At 43.2% G+C, this 26,889-nt stretch overlaps 1 protein-coding gene across 1 annotated transcript in view; it reads left to right on the forward strand.

Moving 5' to 3' along the window:
- Positions 1–1,171: 1,171 nt before the first annotated feature.
- camsap2a (calmodulin regulated spectrin-associated protein family, member 2a) overlaps positions 1,172–26,889 on the forward strand; it is a 95,376-nt gene continuing 69,658 nt past the window's right edge. The window contains exons 1-2 of the mRNA XM_080732668.1: positions 1,172–1,386; positions 6,805–7,064. Coding sequence (XP_080588794.1) covers positions 1,248–1,386; positions 6,805–7,064 — 399 coding nt within the window. The 5' untranslated portion in view covers positions 1,172–1,247. The remainder of the gene's footprint in view (positions 1,387–6,804; positions 7,065–26,889) is intronic.

Consider the following 26,889-nt stretch of genomic DNA (forward strand, 5'->3'; position numbering starts at 1 on the left):
CAGAGATACCCCCACACCCCCCCCCCCCCCCCCCCCCGCCCGCCTGCACACACACACACACACACACACACACACACACACACACACACACACACACACACACACACACACACAGAGCTGGTTAAACATGTTGCCTCATGCTAGATGCAGAATTGATTAGCCTCAAGCTAGATGCAGAATAGATAGTAGATACACCATAAAAATGCTAATATACAGCATACGATTTGTGAAAGTGACAAACGGGCTTCACAGTTATGTTAGGTGTGTTCATATGCTAATTGTGATGCGATTTCAGATCAATTGCTCCAGCCACTGAGGAGAAACGCTGTTTCAGACAGACAGACAGACAGACAGACAGACAGACAGACAGACAGACAGACAGACACTCACTCACTCACTCACTCACTCACTCACTCAGTCAGACAGACAGACAGACATTCGCAAAATTATAGTATAGATGGGACATTTTGCATAATGAGTACTTTCTACTATTGGTACTTTAAGCACATTTTTGATACCGATACTTTAATTCAGAACTTCTAAGTTTGTGGCAGAGTATTTCCATTTCCACATTGCAGTATTGATACGTTTACATAAGTAAAATGTGTACTGTTTCCACCAGTACTGTTCATTTAGAAAGGAAAGGCTCCCAGCTACTGCGAACCGGATCCCATCGTTCCTTTCAAAGAGCCGTTCAAAAATACTCGATTCGTTCGCGAACGTCCCATCTCTAACAGACACTGGGGCTTTGAGAGGCACAGTGCGGCAGGCAGCCTGCAGTCAGTCAACAGAAACACAACACACACTCACTATACCGTTATAGACCATGTGAACTTAAAAGAGACACACTTTGCGTCGCAGGATCCGAAAGGGAAAGAGAATAATGGAAATATGTTCATTTACATTCCAGCTGCTGAGAAGAAGATGCGTTTTTGTTCCCTGTGAGATCCAGAGGAGATCCGCGTCTTCTTCAACTGGTAGCAGAATGGATGGAAAACACCAGGAGCTGCTGCTGGGATTCATTGTGGAAACATGAAATAGAGTTCAAGAGAAGTCCGCCGTATGATTGGCCGTGCTGCTTATTACTAGGATATAAACAACAAGGCGTCGCATCTATTCTACACAACAATATCACAAGTCCCCTTTTCCATTACATTCCATCAGTGGGATGTCACCGCTTTCTTCATAAAGCCCAGTCCTAGGAGACATCATCATCATCTTCTTCTTCTTCTTCAGAGAGTGAAATAATGGGTGAAGTCCAGGACCTCAAGGATAATAAAAAGAGCTTTATCGCCCCGGCAATAAAGTCATTTGATCACTACGACTTCTCACGAGCCAAGATCTGTTGCAGCCTCACATGGTTGGTGGCCAAAGCCTATGGGACAGGTACGTATAATAGATTATAAATCACTGTGCATTTAAATAACGTTTCCTGCGGACAGCATGCAGCATGCAAATTAATGGGCTCGTGCTTGTCAATGGGGGATGTTGATCAGCCCAGGGCAGGGCTACTTGTCAGCAGTAACTGTCCAACACCACGACATGTATCAATGGAAGAGCAGGGAGACCTCCTCCTCCAACCACTGCAGATGTACCCACTCTACCACACAGTCAGAATGGTTAAAATAATGTTTTATTCATTAAAGTCCCGAACAACACTGAGAATTGCATGGGTTTCAAACCCAGTTGATCAATCAAGTCTGATTTTTACTTTATATCCCATCTATGCAAATTGTCAGAATCGATCAAATACATGTAGGCTACACTGCGACTTGCATTGCAGCCTATACTGTATATTTTTGGTTGGTAAACATCAGCTGATGATCGTTGTTCTTATCCATCCATCTGCTAATTAAAAGGGACAGCTAATTCAATTGCCCGTTGACAAAACAAACCATGCATTGATCTCCCTAGAGAGGAGATGCACTATTATCCTATAGCCATACAAGTATGTCCCCCGGGAGGGTCCTATATCCTCCTCGGTATGTTGTGCACGTTTCAATCCTCACGCTCCTCCATGACGGGATGGGACCTGCGTGGCTGATGTAAACAACAAGTCAGTGTGAAAGGATTGTCCCACATGACCTCATCATCTCTCCAACGCACTGGATGGATCCATGTCATATTTAGAAAGAGCTCCAATCACGTGCAGGCACTCAATGGACAGTCCTCAATGGAGCTTTAATATATCCTTTTTATATCGTCCTTGTATGGTCTAACAATTAGTCTTGCTATCCTATCCTATCATAATAAAGTCAGACAGTTCATATAGTGAGTGGTGGTTTTCCCATGATATTTACAGTATGTCTGAGGCTTATTTTGCATAGGTCATGGACCTTAATTTGGTTATTGATGATGGTGATTATTATTATTGATATTATTGTGACTATTAGCATTATTATTATATCTCTGGGGACTCAATGTACACTGTAAAATGCAGTGTTAGTGTAAGAAGTTGCAGGCCAAAGCCAAAGTGCGGTACATTTTTGGACACTTATTTGTGTAAAGGTCACAAATCCGCCTTGTGATTTTGGGGGAGTAACAATTACCTCAAGAACAGATTTACAGTTAGTGTAATATCACTTATATGCCAATATCTCTGACCAGTTGATTATCAGTTGTTGTTGTTTGTGTAGTTACTGCACTAATGCGCTTTGGGTACTTTGTAGGGCATAATACTATTAATCATTTAGGAGCGGACAACCTTAAACCCTCTCAAAGACCTCTGGGGATCCCCAGGCCCCTCATTGAGAACCAACAGGGCAAATGCTTTCCATGTTCCTTCCTTCAAGCCAAGGCATTGTGCTTTGTTGGTGTGAGCCTTCAGGATTGAGAACAAAGATACCAACTACCTCCATTGGCTGACATGGACATGGGAAATTGGGAATAGATAAGGGTTGCTGTTCCTCAGTGGAAAGGAAATGTTAAGTCAGACAGTAGATAGGGGTGATCTGTTAGGATGAATCCATATGCTGTATTGACAGATTGTCTTCAAACATGTCATCCATATTGATTTCATTGTTTGGTGAATGTCTGTTATCAGACATCTACTGTAGCTGAGGTGTTGGGGCCCAGAATTCAATGGGCTCCCCTGTGCCATCATATTATATAAACAATGGTTGTATTTATTTGTTGCATATTATTAGCTTACTGCACCCTTGATGCCATAATTCATATTGATTAAAATCTAGTGCTGTCAGCAGACTCAGCACAGTGAGAATGGCAGACATAAGACTGCATGATGACTCAAACAAAAGAAGGATGAGCACAGAACAGAAAGATATGAAATGCCATTGTTTTAAAGCCTTGGCTGTGGAACAGCTTGTTGGAATGGAGCTTTATTCCAACCATGCATGCATATTCCTGGAGCTAAAATTGGACTTGTTGGCTGCTAAAACCTCCCTTGGCCAAAAGAAAAAGAAAACACACTCACGCCCACATTCTGGGCAAATTAAAAAAGTATTTCACCACAAGCTTACTGCTGTAAAACCCTCTGGTTAGACTCTTAATTGTTCTGCGCTCAGGCTACTGGGATACTTATCAGCTTGGGGCTGGTTTCTAACGCTCTCTCTACAGTAAGAACTATTTCATCTTTGTCATTGCCATTCTCAACACTATATTGATTACTCTGAATTGTTGTTACATAGTCATATCCAATCACAGAATAGCTGTTATTAAATAAATTAAAATAAATAAAGCACAGACATATCCCAATTACACTGGCTAATATCTAGAAGACCACTGTTTCCCAAACAGTGGGTCGGGACCCATGGGTCACGGACCAATTTGCATGGGTCACGACTTGAAAATAGAATTTTCTTCTCCTACATTTAAAAATATATATATTTCAAAAGATGATATTTTTTTTTTACATTTTAAAACAAACAAACAAATCTAACAAATTCCATAAATAAAAAAATATATAATAATTAAGAAGTAGTGAACATGGCCGTGAAGCAACGCAACGCTTGTAGATCTGCTATTACATCTAGTAACCTCTCTTTTGGGTCTTGACCTAAAAAGTTTGTGAACCACTGGCTGTTTTAGGGAGTGATTTCTGAGTGATTTGTACAGGATTAAACCTACTGATCTTGTTGACTCCATGGCCTCTCCTACAGTACCACCATTATGGCAAAATGTACACTTGTTTTCTGTTTTAAGAACAATTTATAGCTTGCTAATTATGGTTCTTTGTTAAATTGAACTTTATCATAGCGTTTCAGGGCTCTAAGGATGGACTTGTGTCTGGTAACTTGTAAAAGGAGCAGCACGCCCTCAAAAAGGTTGCTAGGAGGATTTTAAGACTTAGTTGTTGTTGATGTTTTGAAAAGGCCAAATGTCACATAGACCCATTCATGCAATGTAACCAACTTTATTTATGTAGTGCTTATGTAATAGCCTAAGATAACAAAGTGCTTCACAGCTTGTGTGGCAGCAGGAGAATCAGCATCAGATGTAAATAAAGCAGACACTGTGCAATTCTGTGTGCAGACACAAAGTCATTTTCTTTCTGCAGCAAAGAAGCAGATTTTATTATAAAAGTCTGCTCCCTGTGCTGTAATGACCCAAAAATAAATGTGCTCGCCAGCAGATTCTGCATGTACTGTATTTTCAATCAGGACTGAGTGTAGGATGACTCCAAAAATAGGCCTACATCATGGTCCTCCAGAGAGAGAGAGAGAGAAAGGGCGAGGGAGGGATAGAGAAAGAGGAGCTGCGAACGGGACGCAGAGGTAGTGAAAAATAGTGATGGAGTGAGACGTGAGAGAGGAAGACAGGGAGAGAGAAGAGAGAGAGTGAGACAGATAGACAGAACAAGTGATGTCAGGGCGGGCACACACACACACACACACACACACACACACACACATATGCGTATACTCATACTGCTCAAATACGTTTTCGTGCATACTTTACTTGTACCCTACCAGTCAAAGGTTTGGACACAGCTTTCATTCAGTGTGTGTGAGAAGCTGTGTCCAACAATAACACTGTAACAATAAAAATCACACCTGTGTGAAGTGACCGGTGGTGATGATGATGATGAAGATGATAGACCCACATGACGTCTCATCATTATATTGTACAATCAGAAAAGGGACATAAGGATACATACTGTAATACATATTTGATGCTGATGGCCTGTCCATTTTGCATAGACATACTGTATACACACATGGACATATATACAAAGCCACGTATTGGAGCGGCTGGCACCGCTCAAAAACCTTGATGTTTTAATGCTGGCTCATCCCCAGATCTTAGTCTATACTGCTTTGAGTCTGAATACTGTTTTGAGATGTGTACCAGATTGCTCCAGTCTCTGGCAGCAGACTCCAGTCAGTCTCCAGACAAGCTAGCTATACATCAAAACTCCTTCTCTTGGTAACAGACAGCGACTAATTAAGCGTTTATTTTCATTTGTTCTACTGTGCCTGCCTTCAGTGTTGTTGTGTCTTTTGAAGAAGCTGCTATGAAACTCCATCCATAGATATGTGATAACAATCTTGCGGGTGCGGGTATACGGTATACTATAAATGTTATCTCGATGACAACATAAGACAATGCAGACCATCTCTCAACCCACATTTACCGTGTGTGTCTTGAGTCTTGTCCTGGAGGCCGAGGAGCACTGATCTATAGGCCATCTGAGATTTGTTTTGTCTTTAGAAACATGATGCTCCCCAGTGTCATAATGTTTCCATCTTCACCAAACTGTAGAAAAAGAAAGATCGAAATCAAATACTTCTGAGTTATTCTTAAAGATGTGCTCACAACAGACTCGCCTGAGGTGAAACGCTGTATTCACACCCACAATTATTTTCTCAACCAGGTACTCACACCACACATGCTCGGTGTGAGACGCACACACACACACACACACACACACACACACACACACACACACACACACACACACACACACACACACACACACACACACGCGCACACACGCGCACACACACAATCTTACACACACATTCTTACACACACACACACACACACACACACACACACACACACACACACATACACACACACACACACACACACACACACACACACACACACACACACACACACACACACACACACACACACACGCACAAACACACACGTACACATCATGCACGCACGCACACACCCCTCAAGCATGTGCCTTTGATGAGGCAGAGAGTGGGGATGTTCCCAGAGAGCTGTAGACAGTAGAGATAGCAGCTAGAGTAGATGAATCGATGTGGTTTCTCTCACTCCTGCTGCAGTTGCTATAGTAACGGCGAGGTCTCTTTCCACAGCTGATGAAAATTAAATGCAGGAGTCTACCCCACATCAGGATACTGACTGACAAGAACACGTATTCAACTGAATGATGAGGAACCAGTACTGAAACTCAGCCACTCGTGGTTCTCAAAGTACCAGGGGTTATTGAGGTGGTTCCAGGGTATCCCCATTCCCCACTCCCCAGGAAAATGAGGACCAGTTTAAAGTCTAAACATTTAAGCCTTATTTAATTTTTCGACTACTCTGGGAGGTCCCTGGTACAACATCTTTTCAGATGGGGAATCACGGCCAAATACATTTAGTATTATCAACTTGGGGCTCCTTGACATGAAAATGTTTGTGAACCACTGCTGCAGAGGAACAGATATCATATAATTCCTTATAGTTACATAAGTGGTGATAATAGGAATTGTATTCTTATTTCACAGTTACGGCCGTTATTGTACTGTACGTCTCTATGTGTCAACTGACACCCCCATCAACGTGAAAGATAATCTTCCTCTCCTCTCCTCTCTGTAACAGACAGCGTGCCGGCGGACCTCAGGGATCCGTTCTACACGGACCAGTACGACCAGGAGCACCTGAAGCCGCCCGTGTCCAGCCTCCTGCTGTCGGCGGACCTCTACTGCCGCGCCGGGAGCCTCATCCTGAGGAACGATGTCGCCAAGCCCCTGCTGGGCCACGAGGCCGTCATCCAGGCCCTGGCGCAGAGAGGCCTCTACGTCACCGACCACGAACGCCTGGTCACAGAGAGGGACCTGCGCAAGAGGCCCCTGCAGATGGTGAGAGTGATGGAGGAGGGAATGGTGGCGGGGGGAGGGGGGGGTTGCGGAAGAGGGCCAATAGTTGGTGAGAGAGGAAAAGCAGTGGGATGTGGAGCACTATTTGGAGGATTGCTCACAGCAGGTGGTGGTCATTATTTTAGGGGAAACTATCGTTATATTGTGAAGACGTGGAAAATCTGTCATAACACACTCTCTGATGCGTCCTGTCTGTGAGGGCTCTCTGTCTTTGGGGCTGGGAAATTACCCTCAGATTAAGGAAAACACTTAAAGGGGCACTCCACCACTTTTCAACCTCAACTTTTTTTTTTTTAATGTTCATATAATTGGTCCTCACTCAAAAATAGCTTTTTCTTTTTTTTTTCTCTCAGAGGAGGGCTGTGGGCTGGTCAGAAACCCATCGTCTTGTGACATCATCGATTACCAATCCAGCTTATAGAAACTGCAGGCTTTCTATTCCTGAAAAGTTGCAATTCTAAAGTGGAAGCCATTGTTCTCGCGATAATAAAAATCTAAATATTTTTTTCAAAAATATTGATTACATTTTTTTTGGGGAAAATGATGATGTCACAAGACGATGGATTCTGAACTTCCCACAGCTCTCCAAGGAGACTTGGACTGAGAAGAAAAAAATTGTGATATTTTATCATGAACATTAGTGAGGACCTATTATATGAAGACAGGTTGAAAAGTGGTGAACTACTCCTTTAAGACTAACGATATGTTTTAGGTAAACAAATCTGCCAAGTTATCCTGGTATTACGTTTGAATTGTGATACCTGTGGATACAGCGCTTGATCATAGAGTCTTTAAAGAGTCTGAGGCTGAACAAAAACATGTCTTAGGATCTACTAGGATTGTAATAGAAGACTCCCTTCATTTGTAGGCCAAGGCTTACTTACACACAGCAGCCGAAAACAGCAGGCGAGTCCTATAAACATATGTGCTCAATGGTGGTGGACAGACGACAGAACAGTTGATCGTTCTTTCTGTGAGTGAATCAAAACAGTGCGGCTTGCCAAGCTGCGGTATTAAGTGGAAAAGCATAGCTACAGGGAAACTGTTACAGGTTAGAGCATGTAATGTTCTGTCCGGACTGTGGCTTTCCCCTAGTTTTTGTGGAATTTATCCACCCACCTCACAATATAAAAATGACTCACTTGTAATATGGATATTTCAGTTACCACTACAGCAATATAGTTACCGATCGCCAAAATAAAAGCCTGGGTTTCCGAGGCTACATCATAGTCAATAACAATACAAATACAGTTGTTTTGGTCAAACGTATTGTTCTTCGCTGTCTGTGATACGCTTTGTTTGAATGATCAGGCTGTTATTACAGCTTCCTCTCTGTCTTTGTATTAATCTCGTTCTTTGCTTTACCGCCCTGTTTCTGTTTCTGATTCTGACCACCAACCAAAAGTTTGTGTTGCTCTCCGCATCATTTCTCTCTCTGTCTTTTTTATCATTTCAACGTTCCAAAGTTTCTTATTATTGGCAGCAGCACTCGGGAGGAGAGGGAATCCTGTTGGGCTTACTGTCAGCCCGCTTGTATGTAGAACTCTCTAACAAGCATCTGTGGTGGAAAATGTTCTGCTGAAGTTATGCTGAGGCTAGGGATGTTGTCTTCTGCAGTGATTATCAAACTTTTATCATTTTTTATTTTAAGGACTTCCAGTTTTAAATACTTTAGGCCACAGACACCCATTTGATATGATTTTGTATCCATGGGACCCCGTCACCCCAATCTACACTTTGCATTGCTCAGTGTTATGTGTTTTTACCTTCAGGACGGGAACACATGTTTGTGTTGTTGTTGCTATGTACAGTAGTAACACAAATGTTTTGTTTTTCTGAAAACCTTAGGAAAAACTAAAGGATTTAGAAGGCATTTTTAGAATCAGCCTCAGGTCTAAAGGGGTTAAGGCTCCATATGGTTTCTTACTAACTGGGGACCCCCCTGGCTGGAATCTCTCCCAATGACCTCTGGCGGTCCCCAGATCTCATGTTTAGAACCAGTTGTCTGTTGTTCCTTTTCACATTGTGCTCTTGTGATCACATATTGTGAGGGAAAATACGGAGTGGATTGCCTTTTAACAAATAGTAAAGTATATCGTATGCTTATTTTTGGGGATTTTTATGAGCCAGTCGGGTCTGTGGACAAGAAAAGACCGTTTCCTTCCCTGAGTGAGTAGTAGGTTATTATTACTCCATGGTGGTCATCACCATCTAGGCAATTATCCAACTATATTATATTTCAGGAACGCGCCATGAGTTACAGCGGTCTGTCATCACATATTATGTGATGTTGTGTTTGCTCTATTCCCATGGATTTGCGTTTATAATAGTTATAATGGTTTCCCCCCCTTACGTTCATCTGTTTTCCGTGGCTCTGCAGGAGGTTAACCATCTCTAGGAGGGTCGGTCTGTGTATGCGTCTGTTTGTTTGGAGCTATAATCTCATAAACCACTGGACCGATCAGTGCCAAATGTCTTGTGAACACTGCCAGTAGGCCAGTGAAGTACCTTCATTCATTTTGTTGACGTGTGTGTGTGTGTGTGTGTGTGTGTGCTGTGTGTGTGGTTGTGTGTGTGTGTGTGTGTGTGTGTGTGTGTGTGTGTGTGTGTGTGTGTGTGTGTGTGTGTGTGTGTGTGTGTGTGTGTGTGCGTGCGTGCGTGCGTGCGTGCGTGCGTGCGTGCGTGCGTGCGTGCGTGCGTGCGTGCGTGCGTGCGTGCGTGTGCGCGCGCGCGCGCGCGTGTGTGCGTGCGCGTGTTTGTGTGCGTTTAAATTACATTTTAGAATGAAAGTCAATGGGGCTTGGAATAGGCTGATAACTCCATTGTGTACACAAACAAACAAAGTGGAGGCTCGCAACTCATTTCTGAATGCTCCAAAAATGTTTTATTTGGGACAAAACAGCATATCATTACAACGTTTCAACCCTTCGGTCTTTTTCAAGTATGAAAAAGACACAAGAGTTACCTTGAACCCCCTCAAGGAACCCTGAGGCCTTGAGAACCACTGGCCTAAGGCATGGAACAGCGGGTCCTTGAAAAAGGAAGGAGGTGTACTGGTGTAGTCGCCTGGTGTAGTGACTGTTGTCCATTTAGGTTGGGGAGCATGCGTTACTCTATTTTCCCCCATCAAGTTTATCCCAGTAGCTCCACCAGCAATCATGACCTTCATAACCACACCCCTAGATCGTTCTGTCATGTCTGACAATCTTTATAGCCCATATATTTCATGATGAGCTACAGCTCGATACAGAGGTGACTTTGCAGAGACAGTATCGACTGGAGCGAGGCTTACACCCCCTTCGTTATTTTGCTATAGAAGTCTCTATGTGGGAGCCGTTTGTTGCCTGAATTAGTTTGTTTTATTGAGGCACAATTAGCTCCCAGTGTGACACTGCGCCTCTAGTCTGTTTGTGCAGTCTCACTGCTTCTCACTTCTGGGAAGTGTTAATTGGAATGTTAATTAACAATGTACTGAGATAGAATGTGGGGTGTTGAGAGGAGAATCTTGATTGTTAACCCAAATAGCATTTCAGTTTGAAGCTTTATTATTATGTGTTTTCCTGTTGTTTTAATTATTATTATTATTATTACCCATTATTATACTCCAGTTCTGGGATTTGAGAGTCCTTATATCTCGGATAAAAGGGACCACAGTTCAGAACCACTCAACAACAGAACACAACAAGAAAAGCCTTAACTAAGGTTGAGCCATCTATTCTAAGCCATATATCGATTGACTGATTTGTTGATTGATTAAAACCTTTATTTATTCTTGGAAGGAGCACATTGACGCAGGTTTACCCTCATTTACGTGTGTGTGTGTGTGTGTGTGTGTGTGTGTGTGTGTGTGTGTGTGTGTGTGTGTGTGTGTGTGTGTGTGTGTGTGTGTGTGGTGCGTGCGCGTGCATGCATTCGTGCATTTGTGCATGCGTGCCGTGCGTGTGTGTGTTGTCATTGCGTTCTCCTCTGTGCCCCTGCTAAGCTGTGCTGCACCATGGTGTGGGCGGGGCAGATTACAAGCACAGGTGATCACCTTCAGCAGCATGCAGCAATGTCACATTCTGCATCAGTAATTATCATTGTTCTGAGACCTGCAATATGCATATCGTTGTTGTCAGGTGGAAACCTTGTATGTCCAAAACATTTCCATTTGTATTATCACTTTAAAAAGGTTTAAAATAGTTAAAATAGCCGCTCTACAAGCACACAACGCCTCGCTCTGCAAGGCGTTGTGTGCTTGTAGATCTGCTATTTTCACTAGTCTTGTGCAATAGTCTAGTAGCCAAAATGTGAACCCGGACATTTTGAGTACCCTAAAGTTTTATGTTAGAAATGTTGAGTATGGGTCCCCAGCATGTAGAAACTGCCGGATGCTAACTTGTATATGTTGAGCAATTTGCATAATTTGCATAATAAGCTTTAATTAGCATAATCACCTATATTGATAATATGTCAAAAACTGATAGGACCATTTGAACAATATTGGAGTGGTTTTGGGGGTTATTGAGGATGCTGAATCCATTTTTGACATTTTCTAAATTCAAAATGGCTGTTTTAAACCGGAAATGGCCATATACCAACTTAAATTGGGATGATTTTGATACTTTTTTGTTGATTTTGATTATGAATTAAATTATAAATGTGGTTATGTATATGCTTATACATTATCTGCATTTCAAAAGCCAAATATAGACAATCCACACAAAATGATTAGAACAATGACTGCCACAATAGCCTAGCAAAAATAATCACTTCATCATTTGGAAAATCAACAAAAAATGATCAAAATCATCCCAATTTAAGTTGGTATATGGCCATTTCCGGTTTAAAACAGCCATTTTGAATTTAGAAAATGTCAGAAATGGATTCAGCATCCCCAATAACCCCCAAAACCACTCCAATATTGTTCAAATCAGCCAATCAGTTTTTGACATATTATCCATTATTATAGGTGATTATGCTAATTAAAGCTAATTATGCTAATTATGAAAATTGCTCAACATATCCACAAGTTTCCTACGCCCCATAGTGCATTGCGCAAACGTCTGCACCGAGGTTCCGCCGCCGATTTACAAGCTCACAACGGGTTGCATCTGCAACGCGACGTGAGCTTGTATGTCTGCTGTTAAACCCGGAAGTTTGGTCCTGATAGTCTCCAGTAAACTCCCGCGGAAACTTGTGGATACAAGTTAGCATCCGGCAGTTTCTACATGCTGGGGACCCATACTCAACATTTCTAACATAAAACTTTAGGGTACTCAAAATGTCCGGGTTCACAATGGGGCTCTATGGGCTGGCTACTAGACTACAACACTCATGTATGATGAAACAGGGCTTTACTTAAAAACATACACATTTTAAACGTGGAGATACAAGGTGTGTGTGTGTGTGTGTGTGTGTGTGTGTGTGTGTGTGTGTGTGTGTGTGGGTGTGTGTGTGTGTGTGTGTGTGTGGTGTAGCAGTGAATGTTCGAACCCTCAGAGACTAACATATTACATTGTGTCAGAGAAGTTCATATTTTCTACGATCTCTGTCCCCTCGCAGCATCCTGTGTATCCTTCACACTTGGATCACTTTAACATTGCAGACCGTGTGTGTGTGTGTGTGTGTGTGTGTGTGTGTGTGTGTGTGTGTGTGTGTGTGTGTGTGTTTGTGTGTGTGTGTGTGTGTGTGTGTGTGTGTGTGTGTGTGTGTGGGTGTGTGTGTGTGTGTGTGTGTGTGTGTGTGTGTGTGTGTGTGTGTGTGTGTGTGTGTGTGTGTGTGTGTGTGTGTGTGTGTGCGTGCGTGTGCGTGTGGCTGAGAGAGAAGTGTGAATCTCTTCATGCCCTCCCTCTTTCCATCTCTCTCTGACCTACCTCTTTCACCCCTTCCTTGCTTGATTCTATCCCTCTCTCTCTTTCTCTCCTTTTCTGTCACTCCTCACCTTCGTTCCTCCTCTCTTTCTCTCTCTCCCTCTCCAATTCCTTCATCCCTCCCTCCCTTCCTCCCTGTCCCCTCCATCATTCCTTTACACTCCCACCCTCTACACCCCATTCATCCTTCCTTTACTTCTCACTATCGATCCCTCTCCATCATTCATCTTCCTCTCATTTATTTATTGTTGCCTGTATAGATGTTGCATGACCACAATAATTCCTTCCTTCCTTCCTTCCTTCCTTCCTTCCTTCCTTCCTTCCTTCCTTCCTTCCATCCATCCATCCATCCCATCCCTCTTTCCACCTCCCTACCCCCTCCTACTTCCCTCACTCCTCTCATCTGCAGGAGGTGAAGCAGACATTGATAGATTGTTTGTCCCAGTATATATCTCAGTTGGAGAATCACTGCTCAGTGCTCACTGCTCATGCAGATATTTCACACATTCTAGGGATCAGCATGGAGTCATGCTGTGATCTACAAGGCAGCACAATTAAAGGCTTGTTGATTTGTAGCATATACAGGACTAGAACTGACCCAGAACACCAGAGACGTCAGGCTCTGATCAAATAGGCTATAGTAACTCTTATTCATAGTAACTAACATACTACAGAGTAACTAAATGGTGCATTTACAGTATAGTGCCTTCATCCATAGCGCCTTACTACTGTATCTGCAATAGATTCACAGTGGGTGAATACCCACCAATGGTGATGACAGAGAAAACCTTGCAAGGCACCAACCTGCTCATTGGGAGCAGTTCGGGGTATAGCCTACGCTGTCTTGCTCAAGGACACACAGCCAGGGATAGAACCAGGAACTAGGGCTGGGCGATTAATCGATTTTTAATCGAAATCAGATCTTTTTGTTAAGAAGATTAAAAAAAAAAAAATCGTCAAATACATTTTCACTTCAATTAGGGTAATTTTGGTACAGATCTCGCTATTTAGAGCACTGCACGCAAGTCCACAGCCCGGTCCTCCTAAAACACAACAAGGTCATGCAATATAATAAGCCCAAGTCCGACACCAAATTAATGTAATTTCGACTTTCTTTGATGTGCGCGGCGCATATAGACTGGGCATCTCTCTGTCAAATCACAATTGTTTGAATTTCTTTCGAATTTTTATCCTAGATCAAAATCGAAAATCGACTTTTCTGATAAATAAATCTGGATTTAATTTTTAGGCCAAATGGAACAGCCCTACCGGGAACCTTACGATTCCCAAACAACTTCCCTACCTCCTGAGCCACCGCCGCCCTGAGCGCTAACAGAAACTAATTTACAAACTCAAAGTTAATTGAATAACTCTTTCATGGTTACGCCCAGTGTACGGATGAGAATAACTTTCCTAATGAGATTTCTGATGAACGCTTGCGGAATGTCTTCAATCAGTGTCTTCTCTATCAGTTCACGTGTCACATGCATGCATGCATGGGGTCGCATGAGGCAGATGAGGCGTGCCGTGTCACTCTCTGTGGCAGTGAAAGTGTCAGCCCAGTGGGGGGATCGTCTATTATTTAGATGACATTCAAGTGGAGGTCTGTGGCGTGGGAGGAAACCTGCAAACTGAGCAAAAACCAAACATTCTGAGACATTACTTTAACATTAGACAGTAAATATTTAAAGAACAGGCTGCTAATTATCCAGAAACATATCGTCGTTGTCGGGTGGAAACCTCGTATCTCCAAGTTTCGAATGTGTACGTTCTTTCGCAAAGTAATGCCCTGCTTCATCATACAAGGCCGTCACACAAAAGTAGTGAAAACAGCAGATCTACAAGCACACAACGCCTCGCGGTGCGAGGCGTTGTGTGCTTGTAGATCGGCTGTTTTCACTAGTTTAAATCGTTTTTAAAATGATAAATGCAAAATGAACGGTTTTGGACATACAAGGTTTTCATTGGACAACGACGATATGAGAAAAATCACACCCGTGTGAACTGAGCGGTGGTCGTGGGGGGGGGGGGGGGGGGAGGGGTGCCTGTGGGGGGGGGGGGGGAGGGGTGCCTGTGTGTGGGGGGGGGGGGGGGTGTGGGGGGGTGTGGGGGGGGGAGGGGTGCCTGTGGGGGGGGGGGGGGGGGGTGCCTGTGTGTGTGGGGTGGGGGGGGTGTGTGTGTGTGTGTATTGCAGTTGATGCTCAGGGCAGGCTAGACTCAACAGCACCTCTCTGGTCACCCAGGGTACTCAGGCTACACCAGAGGCTACATACAGACAGACAGACACACACACAGACACACACACAGACACACACACAGACACACACGGCCACGCTATGGAGACGGTGTGACCACCGCTCAAAAAAACAATGTAATAACCAGATATAATGACCGATGTAATTGGACTGTTGTAACTATAACTTGATGTTTTCTACATCAACTGTTGATTAACACATGAGCGAATCATTAGTATGTTTTTACTTCTATTTCTTACCAGTTATAAAATAAGAGTTTATCACCTCTGTTTTATTTGCCTATGTGTAGGAGTTATGGCCATAAACTATGGCCCATATTTTAAAGTGTTACCCATCAGAAAGTTCACAGGTTCCCATCCGCACCTGCAAAACAGCTAATATTATATCCTTCAAATGGTCATTGTGCCTTGTTGAAGTGTGTTCCCCGATGCCCTGCCTGCTAAATCTGTCACTGTGGTTGAGAGTGTCAGGCTGTCAGCTTAGATTTTGTGCAATGATAAGCATATCTACCCTTGCAGTTTGTGGATGGGATTGGCAGTGAGTCGAATAAGCAACCTTTATGTGATTGGTTTTTTCTCGCAATCTATCTCTCACTTTCGTTCTCTTCTTTATCATCTTTTTGTCTTTCACTCCCTTTTTTCCCTTTCACCACCTGATTTTCTTCTTCTTCTCCGTCTCCTCCTTCTTCCTCACCTCTCTCTCTCTCCATCCCTTTCTGTCTCCCTCTCACACATCTGTGAAGACGCAGGTTACAAATTGCAGCTGCCGCCCACACACACACACACACACACACACATGGACGTGCTGGCCATTGGGAAAAGCGGGACAACTCCCGAACGGCCGGTTCATTCCCGGCCGGTCCAGGCCGGCCATTAGGAAAAAAAATAAAATAAAATGTCTGCCTTTGTTCCATTTTGGGGGCTGGGCGGCCAACAAAGTAAATCGGGCAGAAACCTTGTATCTCCAAGTTTCAAATTTGTAATTTTGTTCGTAAAGCAAAGCCCTGCTTCATCATACATTACAAGGCCGTCGCACAAAAGAGTTGAAGAGGCCCTCATTGCGTGCTATAGAGAGAGATCTCTCTCTTCGTAAAGCAAGAGAGAGATCTCTCTCTATAGCGCTGCTGCTACTCAAAGATGTGCCATTTCAGATCATGACAAGTGACAAGCCAGTGGGCCAATTACATGAGGTATATTTCGTCGTTTTCGGGTGGAAACCTTGTATGTCCAAAACCGTTTGTTTTGTATTTATCATTTTAAAAATGATTTACACTAGTGAAAACAGCCGATCTACAAATGCAGATCGGCTGTTGTGAAGGAAGTAAGGAAGAGGCCCAACAAATACACAACGCCTCGCGGTGCGAGGCGTTGTGTGCTTGTAGATCTGCTTTCAGATCTGCTGTTTTCAGATCTATCTTCAACTCTTTTTACCGGGCTGAATCAGGGGCCCAGCACGTCCCTGCACACACACACACACACACACACACACACACACACACACACACACACACACACACACACACACACACACACACACAGGCTTATTGATGTTCTACCCACACGTTATGCCTCTCACACAGTGAAAGAGGATGAGAGAGGATGAGAGAGAGATGGAAGCTATAGGGAGAGGGGAGAGGAGAGGCAGGAAGGGATTGTAAGAAAGAGATGGATTGAGGGGGTGGCGTATCATTCAAATGTGACACATTGTAATCCTTGTGAGAACACCCATCATTCAAAGTCGACAAGCAAATGGCTTTTCATTTACAACCTTTGTATCTTTGTAGCTTGAGGCTACAATTGAAGGAATTATGTAAGGCCACATCAATGATTTTTTTCATAACCTAAACTTCCCCTTTTTAATTACTCACTTAATTACTACAATATTGTCTCTTGCTTACAGTTAGAATATTGAATTCAATGCGTAAAGAATAAGCCAAAAAAAAGGTTTTGTTCTTCAAGGAGCTGGTGACTGTCTTCCTGTCCCAATACTAAGCGCCTGCTGCCAACTAACGTTAACATAACGTTAATTAATGTCATTATGATACAAGGCCTAGTTTTATCATAATAATTTGGACATGCTTCATGTTTAGAAATCTATTAAGTCAACAGTCTCATGGCACCTTTCTAATTTTGGGGTCTTTTGAATGTGTCTTGTAAACCGGTGCTTTTGTTATTGACATCACTGGCTTTACAACTCAGTTCGCAAGTATTGCACCATTGTGAGGTCAAACGTACAAAACCCCATCTCGAGACCATGGCTGTCCCCTTTGCTTCCTGCACATTTGAAATACTGTAAGAACCATAACATCACTGTACCATTTGTAGTGTGATTTCCCTTTGAAAGTGTTCTGTAAAATCACTCAGACTTTCATCATGTCTCTGGGGTCTTCTCTGAACTGTATTACATGCTGGAAACTAGGGCCACACATGAATCACATTATTGGTAATAATCTTGATTATTATTATTTTTTGCTTTTGGGGGGGCTTTTTGTCCTTTTATCTATAGTTTTACAGTAGACAGACAGCAAGAGACGGGGAGAGACATGCAGCAAAGATCGTCGGGATCGGGACTCAAACCAGCGATGTGCTGTCAGGCTACTCTGATGCATGAACCGCTACGCCAGCACTCCGGTCCGATTTGATTTGTTTTTGATCATTTTCTTCAAGTCTTTGTTGCTCATTGTGCCTATGGGTGCCATTACATACCATGTCATGGTATGTAATGGCCTCTGTGATTCTGTTGAGCCTGATGGAGAGGTGGATACAGCGTTATGTCATTAACCCCTTCTGTAAGGTTGAGGAGATAGGGGCTAATACGATGTTTTAATTAATTGCCACGTCTCAGAAATATTACGTAAACGTGAAACCGTAAAATCTAGATTTTTCGATGAATTGTGCAATCCGTACTGGAAACACAAATGACAAGTGCATGGACGTCTAAAATGGTGTGCATAATTGAATTGTGTGTGTTTGTGTGTGTGTGTGTGTGTGTGTGTGTGTGTGTGTGTGTGTGTGTGTGTGTGTGTGTGTGTGTGTGTGTGTGTGTGTGTGTGTGTGTGTGTGTGTGTGTGTGTGTGTGTGTGTGTGTGTGTGTGTGCGCGCGCGTGTGCGTGTGTGCGCGCGTGTGCGTGTACGTGTGTGTGTGTACATTCATCATTCATGCTTGTGGCCACGTGTGTGTGGGTGTGTGAATTTCAGACTATTAGACCATAATTGGCCACAGTGAATTGGTTTGAAGTGTTCCCTGCAGCAGAATACACAGTAATCTAATCAGTGTTCCAGGTGTCTGATGGTGCATGGAGATAGTGGCTCGTATTGAGGAGTTCTTCAGAGGTTCAGGGTTGGGGCTGGCTGGGTTAAGACGAGTCAAAAAAATGTATTCGACGGGGCGCCCGCTGGCCTACTGTTCCGGGTGGATACCACTTAGGCACTGCCACATAGGCATGGATGCCTGGCGGCCGGTTCGATTCCCGATCCGGACGGCCTTTACCGCGTGTCGCTCCCCATCCCCCCCCATTTCCTGTCGGTCTACTGTCCTGTCAATAAAGGCAAAAGCCCAAAAACAAATCTTAAAAAAATTTGATTAGAGAGAGAGTTTTTTTTTTGGGGGGGGGGGGGGGGGGGGGGGTTTACCTTTCTTGAGCATTAGAAGGCAAAATTGTTATTACATTTACATGCACTTAGCAGATTTCCTTTTTTACCTGGGCCATGTAGACGATATGTTCCTGAAACAAAGGGTTGGTGTAAAAGCTATTGGAATTGATCCAATCGATCTCCACCGGACGCAGGCTGGATTTAATTGAACTTTTCAGACAGAGAGAAAGAAAAGCTTTCCTCTATCAATCCCACATTTATCCTTCCATCAATTCTATTGCTTACTCACCACTGAGAGGATCAATATTATTGTGAGGCATTCATTGTAGTGTATAAAACAGGCTAGACTTTTTTATACACTGGGGTATAAACTGGACTGGCCCAGAATACACACGATAGCCCACTTTAACCTCTGGGTATAGTTTGGCCGGGGGTATATTTTGGCCGGTTACACCTGTATGTAGCTGTATAGAGTGACTAGTGTGCAATCAGCAAAGAGGTAGGCGTCTTTTTATTTTATTTTCAAAATGTCCAATATATTTATTGCAAAGATAGTGTAAAAGCTGCAGCATCGGGTGGAACCCATGGGCACTTAAATGCTAAATATGTTACTATAGCTTTGAATCCTTTTCATCATAATGTATGGAAGGCTTTCTCAAAAGACAAAAATCAATCTATTTTGTGTATTGGGGATCCCTGCTTCATCACTCTCTTTATCTCTCTCTCTCAATGGGTACATAGTCTGTTGAAGAAAGACCCTTTTACAGGACATTGAGCTGCATCGGCTCATGTAGAGAGCTTTTGATGTTTATGACGTTGTCATTACGCAAGTCAAAACCCTCAGGCCTCCTTGGCAGTAATTGTAACGGAGACGGCGTGTTGTGAGCCTGCTGTTTTCAACATTTTGTGTTGACAGAAGACTATTGACAATAAGCAACACAACACAGCTGCTCTGCTAGAGTGTGTATGGTTCCTCGCCAGTAAATGGAGCGTGTAGTGTGTGGATATCTCCACATTATGCTCTAAACAAAGACATGTGAACCGTGCACTTCTTAATCACCCAAGCCCTGTATAAATCATTATACCAAATCGTACAACGAATAGCAAAAATTGACAAGCTCACAATGCGTCACACCGCGATTGAGCTTGTAGATCTGCAATTTTTGCTATTAAGGGGAAGAAGAAAAGGTGGTTAGCATTTTGGAGGGGGAAACAAAGGAGCATTCATCTCTCCTCCATAACTGAGAATGCACTTTGTTCATTTGGAATGAAGCAGTACTTTTTTTTTTTTGTGGTCGACAATAACATAATCCAGATGGCTGCACTGGTAGTTTGACCATCGACCATGTAATTACGAAGTCCCCCCTTTGATTCCAAGCAACCGTCGCCCCCCAATCATTCACCAATCAATCATTGAATCTGACCTAAGCTGTGTTGTGTCAGTCCTGTGTCTGTGCCATTGCCCCCAATGCCCTCTGGGTACTGTAGTCCTTGCAGTGGTGATGGCGTCCTTGGTTCTGTGATGAGTTGGACCCATGAGTGTAAACATATGTCTGTTTGTCCCCTGCGGACGTGGTGCACATCTATGTTTCATGTTCACATGTAGAGGAGATAATTATATGATGTTGTGTGGTTGTATGAGATTACAATAGATTAGTAATAACATATGTAATGAATAATAATGAATTACTGCCAGAGCCACCGCGTCACTGTAACTATTAATCACCTTAATGTGATGAAATGATGCATCAATTCAGGAACAGATAGAGATTGAAGGAGAAAAAGAAGGGATAAATACAGCCTTCTCTCTCTCTCTCTCTCTCTCTCTCTCTCTCTCTCTCTCTCTCTCTCTCTCTCTCTCTCTCTCTCTCTCTCTCCCTCTCTCTCTCTCTCTCTACTAGCTCCTACTGGGCAGCCATTCCGTTTCCATGGTTACGCTCCAGGAGGCAGTATGTGTGTGTCTGCATATAATGTATGTGTGTGTGCTTGTGTGCCCATGAGTGCATATATGCACAGATTGTATAGATTTGCCTACAGTACTGTACATGCAGGGTTGCAGAGAGTGTGTTCGTGTATGCCAATGGTTCACGGGTGTGTCTATGATTGTGCATGTACAGCACAATGTTGTATGTGTTTGCGTATGTGCAGCTTGTGCTCTGCATGCCTGCCATGCATGCGTACCGTATGTGCACGTGCAAGTGTGTGTGTGTGTGTGTGTGTGTGTGTTTGTGTGTGTGTGTGTGTGTGTGTGTGTGTGTGTGTGTGTGTGTGTGTAGGGGAGAGCCCTGCCAAGCTCAGAGGCAGAGAATGAGGAGATAGATTCATACAAGGCAGAACACAATAGCTATGCCCCCACAATGAACACAGAAGCACAAAACCCAGTACACACAAAGCATGGACGCACGCTTGCGCGCGCACACGCACGCACGCACGCACGCACGCACGCACGCACGCACGCACGCACGCACGCACGCACGCACGCACGCACACACGCACACACACACACACACACACACACACACACACACACACACAGAAACCTCTCTGACCCGTGTACCAGGCACAGGCAAGGTCATAACTGCCTGACTCAATAAAGCTGCGTCCAGAAGAGGCAGCTTGATGCACAGAGAGGTGGAAGAGGTGCAGAGTGTTGTCTGTGTGTGTCTCTGACTCTGTGCCCAGCCATCATGTCCCACTCTGCCTGCGGTGACTCAGGCTGTGTGCAGCATGGATGGCTGAGCAGGCAGCTCTGGGCCGAGTGGATGCTCTCTGACTCCTAAAACTCTGTTTCATATTACAGTATATATAGTCCTGAAAATATGAGGGATCTGACTTCATGTCCACATGTTGGAAGGCATAAACTGAGAAATGGACAGAGGTGCCATGTATTCAGACCTAGATGAACCTCTTGTCTACAGAAAAATATAAGAGTTTGGTGTCAAACTCTCTCTCTCTCTCTCTCTCTCTCTCTCTCTCTCTCTCTCCTTACAATCCACAACTGATTTAAATGGACAAAACGTTATTTTAACCAATCTGTATGGTAGAGAATGTTTGGTTAACACGATATATAGCACATCTGCTGTGGTTGGAGGTGTTCTCCCTACTCTTCTATTGAGAAATGTAGTTAACGTTCTTTGAAGCAGTCGGTGCACCGAATTGGGACACATAGCTACAGTATATAGTATCAGGCAATACTCAACCAATAGTCCAACCAAACACAGGGTCTACATTTCTCAGTTGTATGCCGTCATACGACAAAGTGTAAATTAAGGCTTGCCTGGTTGAAAAACATCATATTAGTCTCACAAAAAAGCATTCTGGATTGCATCTTTAACCGCCACTGTGGAAGAGCTCATGAACATGGAAGTAGAAGACTGTGGTTGTACTCTGGATGTGAACTTTATAAATGTGAACCATGGGTTTGTTGAAAGAGTGCGAGAACTTGGAAAATACTCCTCCGTGAATAAATAAACAGAGTTTGAAGAATGGAGAATGGCTTGAAAGGCATTTCCTAATTCCTCCTTCCTTTCCTAAATATCCTCGGCCATTTAATTTTCACAATGTTTCATTATAACTTATAGCTACTCTAGTCGAACTAATATTAGCCATATGCCTAGGTGTAGGACTTTCTCAGATGTAATGTAAACAAGCATACCGGTAGCTCTTTTATTTCCTTCCTTTTTTCTGTCTATGCCAATAATAACAAAGATATCATCGCTCTCGGGATTCAAATTCAAAATGAGCAAAAGTAGCAGATCTCAAAAAGAGCTTGCAGATTTGCTACTTTTGCTACTTTTGTGTGACGCTGACAGGTGTCAAATACAGTAGGGCATTAATTTATCAAAACAAACAAACACAAACATTTTAAATATAAGAGGTTTCTGCCTGACAGCAACGATATGAAGTAGGCAGGTTGCAGGTTTTCCGGCTGTACTCTTTGTGGTTTGAGGTAACGTAGCTCTTAAGCAGGGAGAGGTCAGTCATCTTAGGAATGCCAGTTTTCTCTGCCTTGGAACCCTGAACAAACAGTGACATGTTTACATTGAGGTGGTGTACTGTGCCTTTAACCAGAATAATAAGAGAGCAGAGAACAACATGTTCATACTGTATATAAGCCTGTAAGCCCTGACAGCTGTGGCACAACTCTTGGCCTGTAGCCAATGAGCAGCATTGTTTGTGTGATATCATCAACCAATTAGGGCTGTGTTTGTTAAGATGGAGAAAGTGTTAACCGTATCGTGTAATTTTCTTATCTAGTCCTGTTGTTGAAACAAGCAACGCTATGTGGACGACACAGTCTATCCAAAAATATCTCACTTGATGAAATATTAGTGCAGTGGTTCTCAACATGACCGTGACCTCCCAAAAGAATATATTTTATATATTTCATATTTGTCAAGCACTGACGAAGGTCCCAGGACCGAAACGTTAGCTTTTTTATTTTCACTGAGCACCGAGCACTTTATGGGCATCTAAAAATATATGAAATTACATTTTCATAAGACTCAATCTAAGGAGTATTCCTTAAAATGTAATGCAGTGAGCGAGTCCTTTCTACCAGCCTTCCTTCATTTCCTCCAGACCTCCGCACCTGCAGCTAAACCAAAACAAAGGACAAACAGGGGCTAAAGTTCAATATATTTGTCTCTGAAATGTATAGTTGAGTAGAAGTAAAAGTATAGAAATGTTTAAGTACTCCAGTAAAGATACCTCAAAATTGTACTTAAGTACAACACTTGAGTAAATCTACTAGTTACTTAACACCTCTGCGCACCGTTGATTCTTTGTCACCACACAATAAGCTTACCCTACCTCTTAAGAGATAAAGTCCATGCCATGTTCCCGTTAGAGAGAAAGGAGCGGATTTGCGGTTAGGCTACCTGTAGGTTTTATTTAACTTATCTTGCTATTATTGAAATGACAAAGGCAATGGGTTTGGTTGGTATCACATACTGACACAGAGGATAATTCCTTAAAGATAGCACACAAGCTGCTTGCTTGCAGCATAGACCAGCTTGAACACACACCAATGTCTTAAAGGAGTAGTTCATCCCCAAAATGACTTTTTCTATTGATTAGGCACGCCATGGAGACTTATTTTTTTGTAGTTGTCGCATTCCTAACACACACACACACACACACACACACACACACACACACACACACACACACACACACACACACACACACACACACACACACACACAAAATGATAATTTACTATAATCAAATTATTGTCAAATACAAAAAAAAAATATTTAACTCAAGTCTCCATGGCATTAGTAATCAATAGAAAAAAAGCCATTTTCGGGGTGAACATTTTTGGGTGAACTACTCCTTTAATGCTAATACTGTGTTGTTTTCTATAGACCTTGCAGTTATGTGATAACTTTGACACCATTGTGGTAAAAGATCTCTATAAAGGTAGCTGGATTAATCTGGTTCCAATGGTATGACATTTGGCGGTGTGAGTCTAATTAAATTAGATTTGTGGTGTCATAGGGGAAGCTTAGGGCAGCCATGGCTTAGTGGATAGAGAGAGCCTGTGTGGTAATCAGAAGGTCAGCGGTTTGCCTCACGGCCAGCCCGTGTCTACAGCAGGGGTCTTCAAAGTTTTCAGGCCAAGGACCACTTAGTTAAGAGAGAGATGAAGCAGGGTTGTGGGGGTCCAACCTGTTCATAGATTCCATATCGTTTCATCGTTTGACAGCACAATCATCAGTGTATTTTGGATTCATGTCAATTTGTGTTTCCAGATATTTAACCACTTGAACCGTCAATGCTTAATAAACTTGCCCTTTCACTCTGTACTTAGTGTGCTCTTTTTCCCCCTCTACACCAAACCTCTTTGCCGAAAATAGCCAATCTACAAGCTCACAACGCCTCGCAGTGCCAGGCGTTGTGAGCTTGTAGATCTGCTATTTTTGACTAAAGTTATCAGAATAAGGACATTAGGGTTCAAGTGGTTGATATAAAAAAGGAGAAAAAAAGGTTTCTATCACACAAAGATTTGAAGGACCCCCTGTAGTAACTCTGAGGACTCCCTAGGGGTCCCGGACCCCCTGTTGAAGACCCTTGGTCTACAGTATGAAGAGCCGCAGAGCAGGACTTTTAAACCCCAACGGCGCTTCCCTGCACAGCACGCTCATCATGGCTATCTGAGCAGCCAACCGCTGGGTGAAGCTGAAACCCCATGGGATTAACAAAAGGTCTGTAACTGAGTGGGTGGAGAGGCCGTCTGGGAACCGGAAGGTCGCCGGTTCTTCGTTCGGTATATCGCAAATGCATCTCGTCCAAAACAAAACAGTTACTTTTCAGGATAAAAAAACTAGTCCTGTGCCCGGGGTGTACACAGTCAGTACACAGTAGGATTGAATGTACTGTAGGAGTCTCAGAAGTAATGTTGTGTAACCCAGACCGGTGCCCGTTGGGCAGAATAGTCACCATTGATGTCCAGTTGTACAATACCCGTTGTATCCGTCTGTCTGTCTGGCTCTCTGTTATATGGTGTTGTGTCCAGGCCAGTCTGTGATGTCATCTCCAAATTTGGGCACTGTAGTGATATCAGTCAGTGATGTCAGTAGGGCATTGTTTCAGCATGCGGCTGTTACGGTGGCAACACTGTTTAGTATCAGTGATGTCAGCATGCAGACAGACGGACAGACAGACATTCGGTAAATGAATAGTTGGATAGCAGAAGTAGCCAATCGACAAGCTTCGTGCCGCGGTTCGAGCTTGCAGATTTGCTACTTTTGATGCTTTTGTGTGGCGCTGTAGGCCTATACGGTCGAGTAGGGCGTTCGTTTACGAAAAAACACAAAAGGTTAGAATATGGAGATAATAGGTTTCTGCCTGACAGCATTTATATGAATGAATGCATGTATCCATGCGTACACTGAATGTACAGATGGATTAAGTGATTATTGTATTAGCTTTTTTAAGACCCCTCCATGTGCCACACAGAGTCCCTGACACCTGCCTGAATCCCTTCCTGGGTCTGACGTTACCTCATCCCACCACTGGCTTTCCTGTGCTCTGATTTATGAAGAAAAATATCCGAAGCCAACTGACTGCACACTTTGCTTTTAACTCTTGAAAAATAGCAGATATACAAGCTCACAGCGCGGCACCGAGTGCCGCGCTGTGAGCTTGTAGATCTGCTATTTTTGAAAAATCGTGAAAATTTGAATTTTTTCTATTCACCATTTTTTTGAATATTTTTGAAAGATTTTAACAACATAAATCTGTGTGGAGGTCCCTGGCACCACATGTTCAGATGGGGGTCTGCGACTATGGACAAATATGTGATCTGGGGTCCTTGATATGAAAAGATTTGGGCACCACTGGTTTAAAAAATATTAGAAAGTAACTATTTTTTAGAGACACAAATTGCTTATTATAAGCAGACATGTCCAACCCAGATACATTCAGAGCCCAGAGCCTAGAACGCCAACTACTGACACTTTAATGCAAGGACAACAGGAAACCAAATGATGTTTTTCAGGCCAGCTTTTTCAGGATATGAACAGGAAGCCGGGGCGGGGCCAGGAATAACGTGATGAATCCTTCTAAGGTTTTTTGAAAAACCGATGTTTCTATGTCAGCAATCTGGCTGGCCATCGTCAAAGAAAAGGTCCTTTTCACTTAACTGGAGCTCAGTTAAGTCTGTCCTTGAGAGACTCCTATCTCAGTGGTTCTCAAACCTTTTCACGTGAAGGACCCCCAAAATGATATTTATTTGGCCACGGACCCGCATCTCAAAATATCTAGTTCCAGGGACCACCCAGAAGCAGAATTTGAGTTACAAACGTTGGCTTTGAAAATACATAATATTCAAAGATTTGCACACATTTTCACGACTTTTAAAAAAATAGCAGATCTACAAGCTCGCAGCGCGGCACTCGGTGCCGCGCTGTGAGCTTGTATATCTGCTATTTTTCACTGGTTAAAGCATTCAATAATTCTAGGCCTAAATGGGTTAAACTCAAAATGCCTTCTTTACCGCTCTGGGGCTCGACACCGAAACACTTTTATCACCCTCCTTTCAGAGAGTACAGGGTTTGGCCCTGGAGACATTTAGAAAATGGGATTGGGAACGTTCAGGACT

This window comes from Nannobrachium achirus (assembly GCF_963921795.1).
Source record: "Nannobrachium achirus genome assembly, chromosome: 1".
In the NCBI taxonomy this organism is placed as follows: Eukaryota; Metazoa; Chordata; class Actinopteri; order Myctophiformes; family Myctophidae; genus Nannobrachium; species Nannobrachium achirus.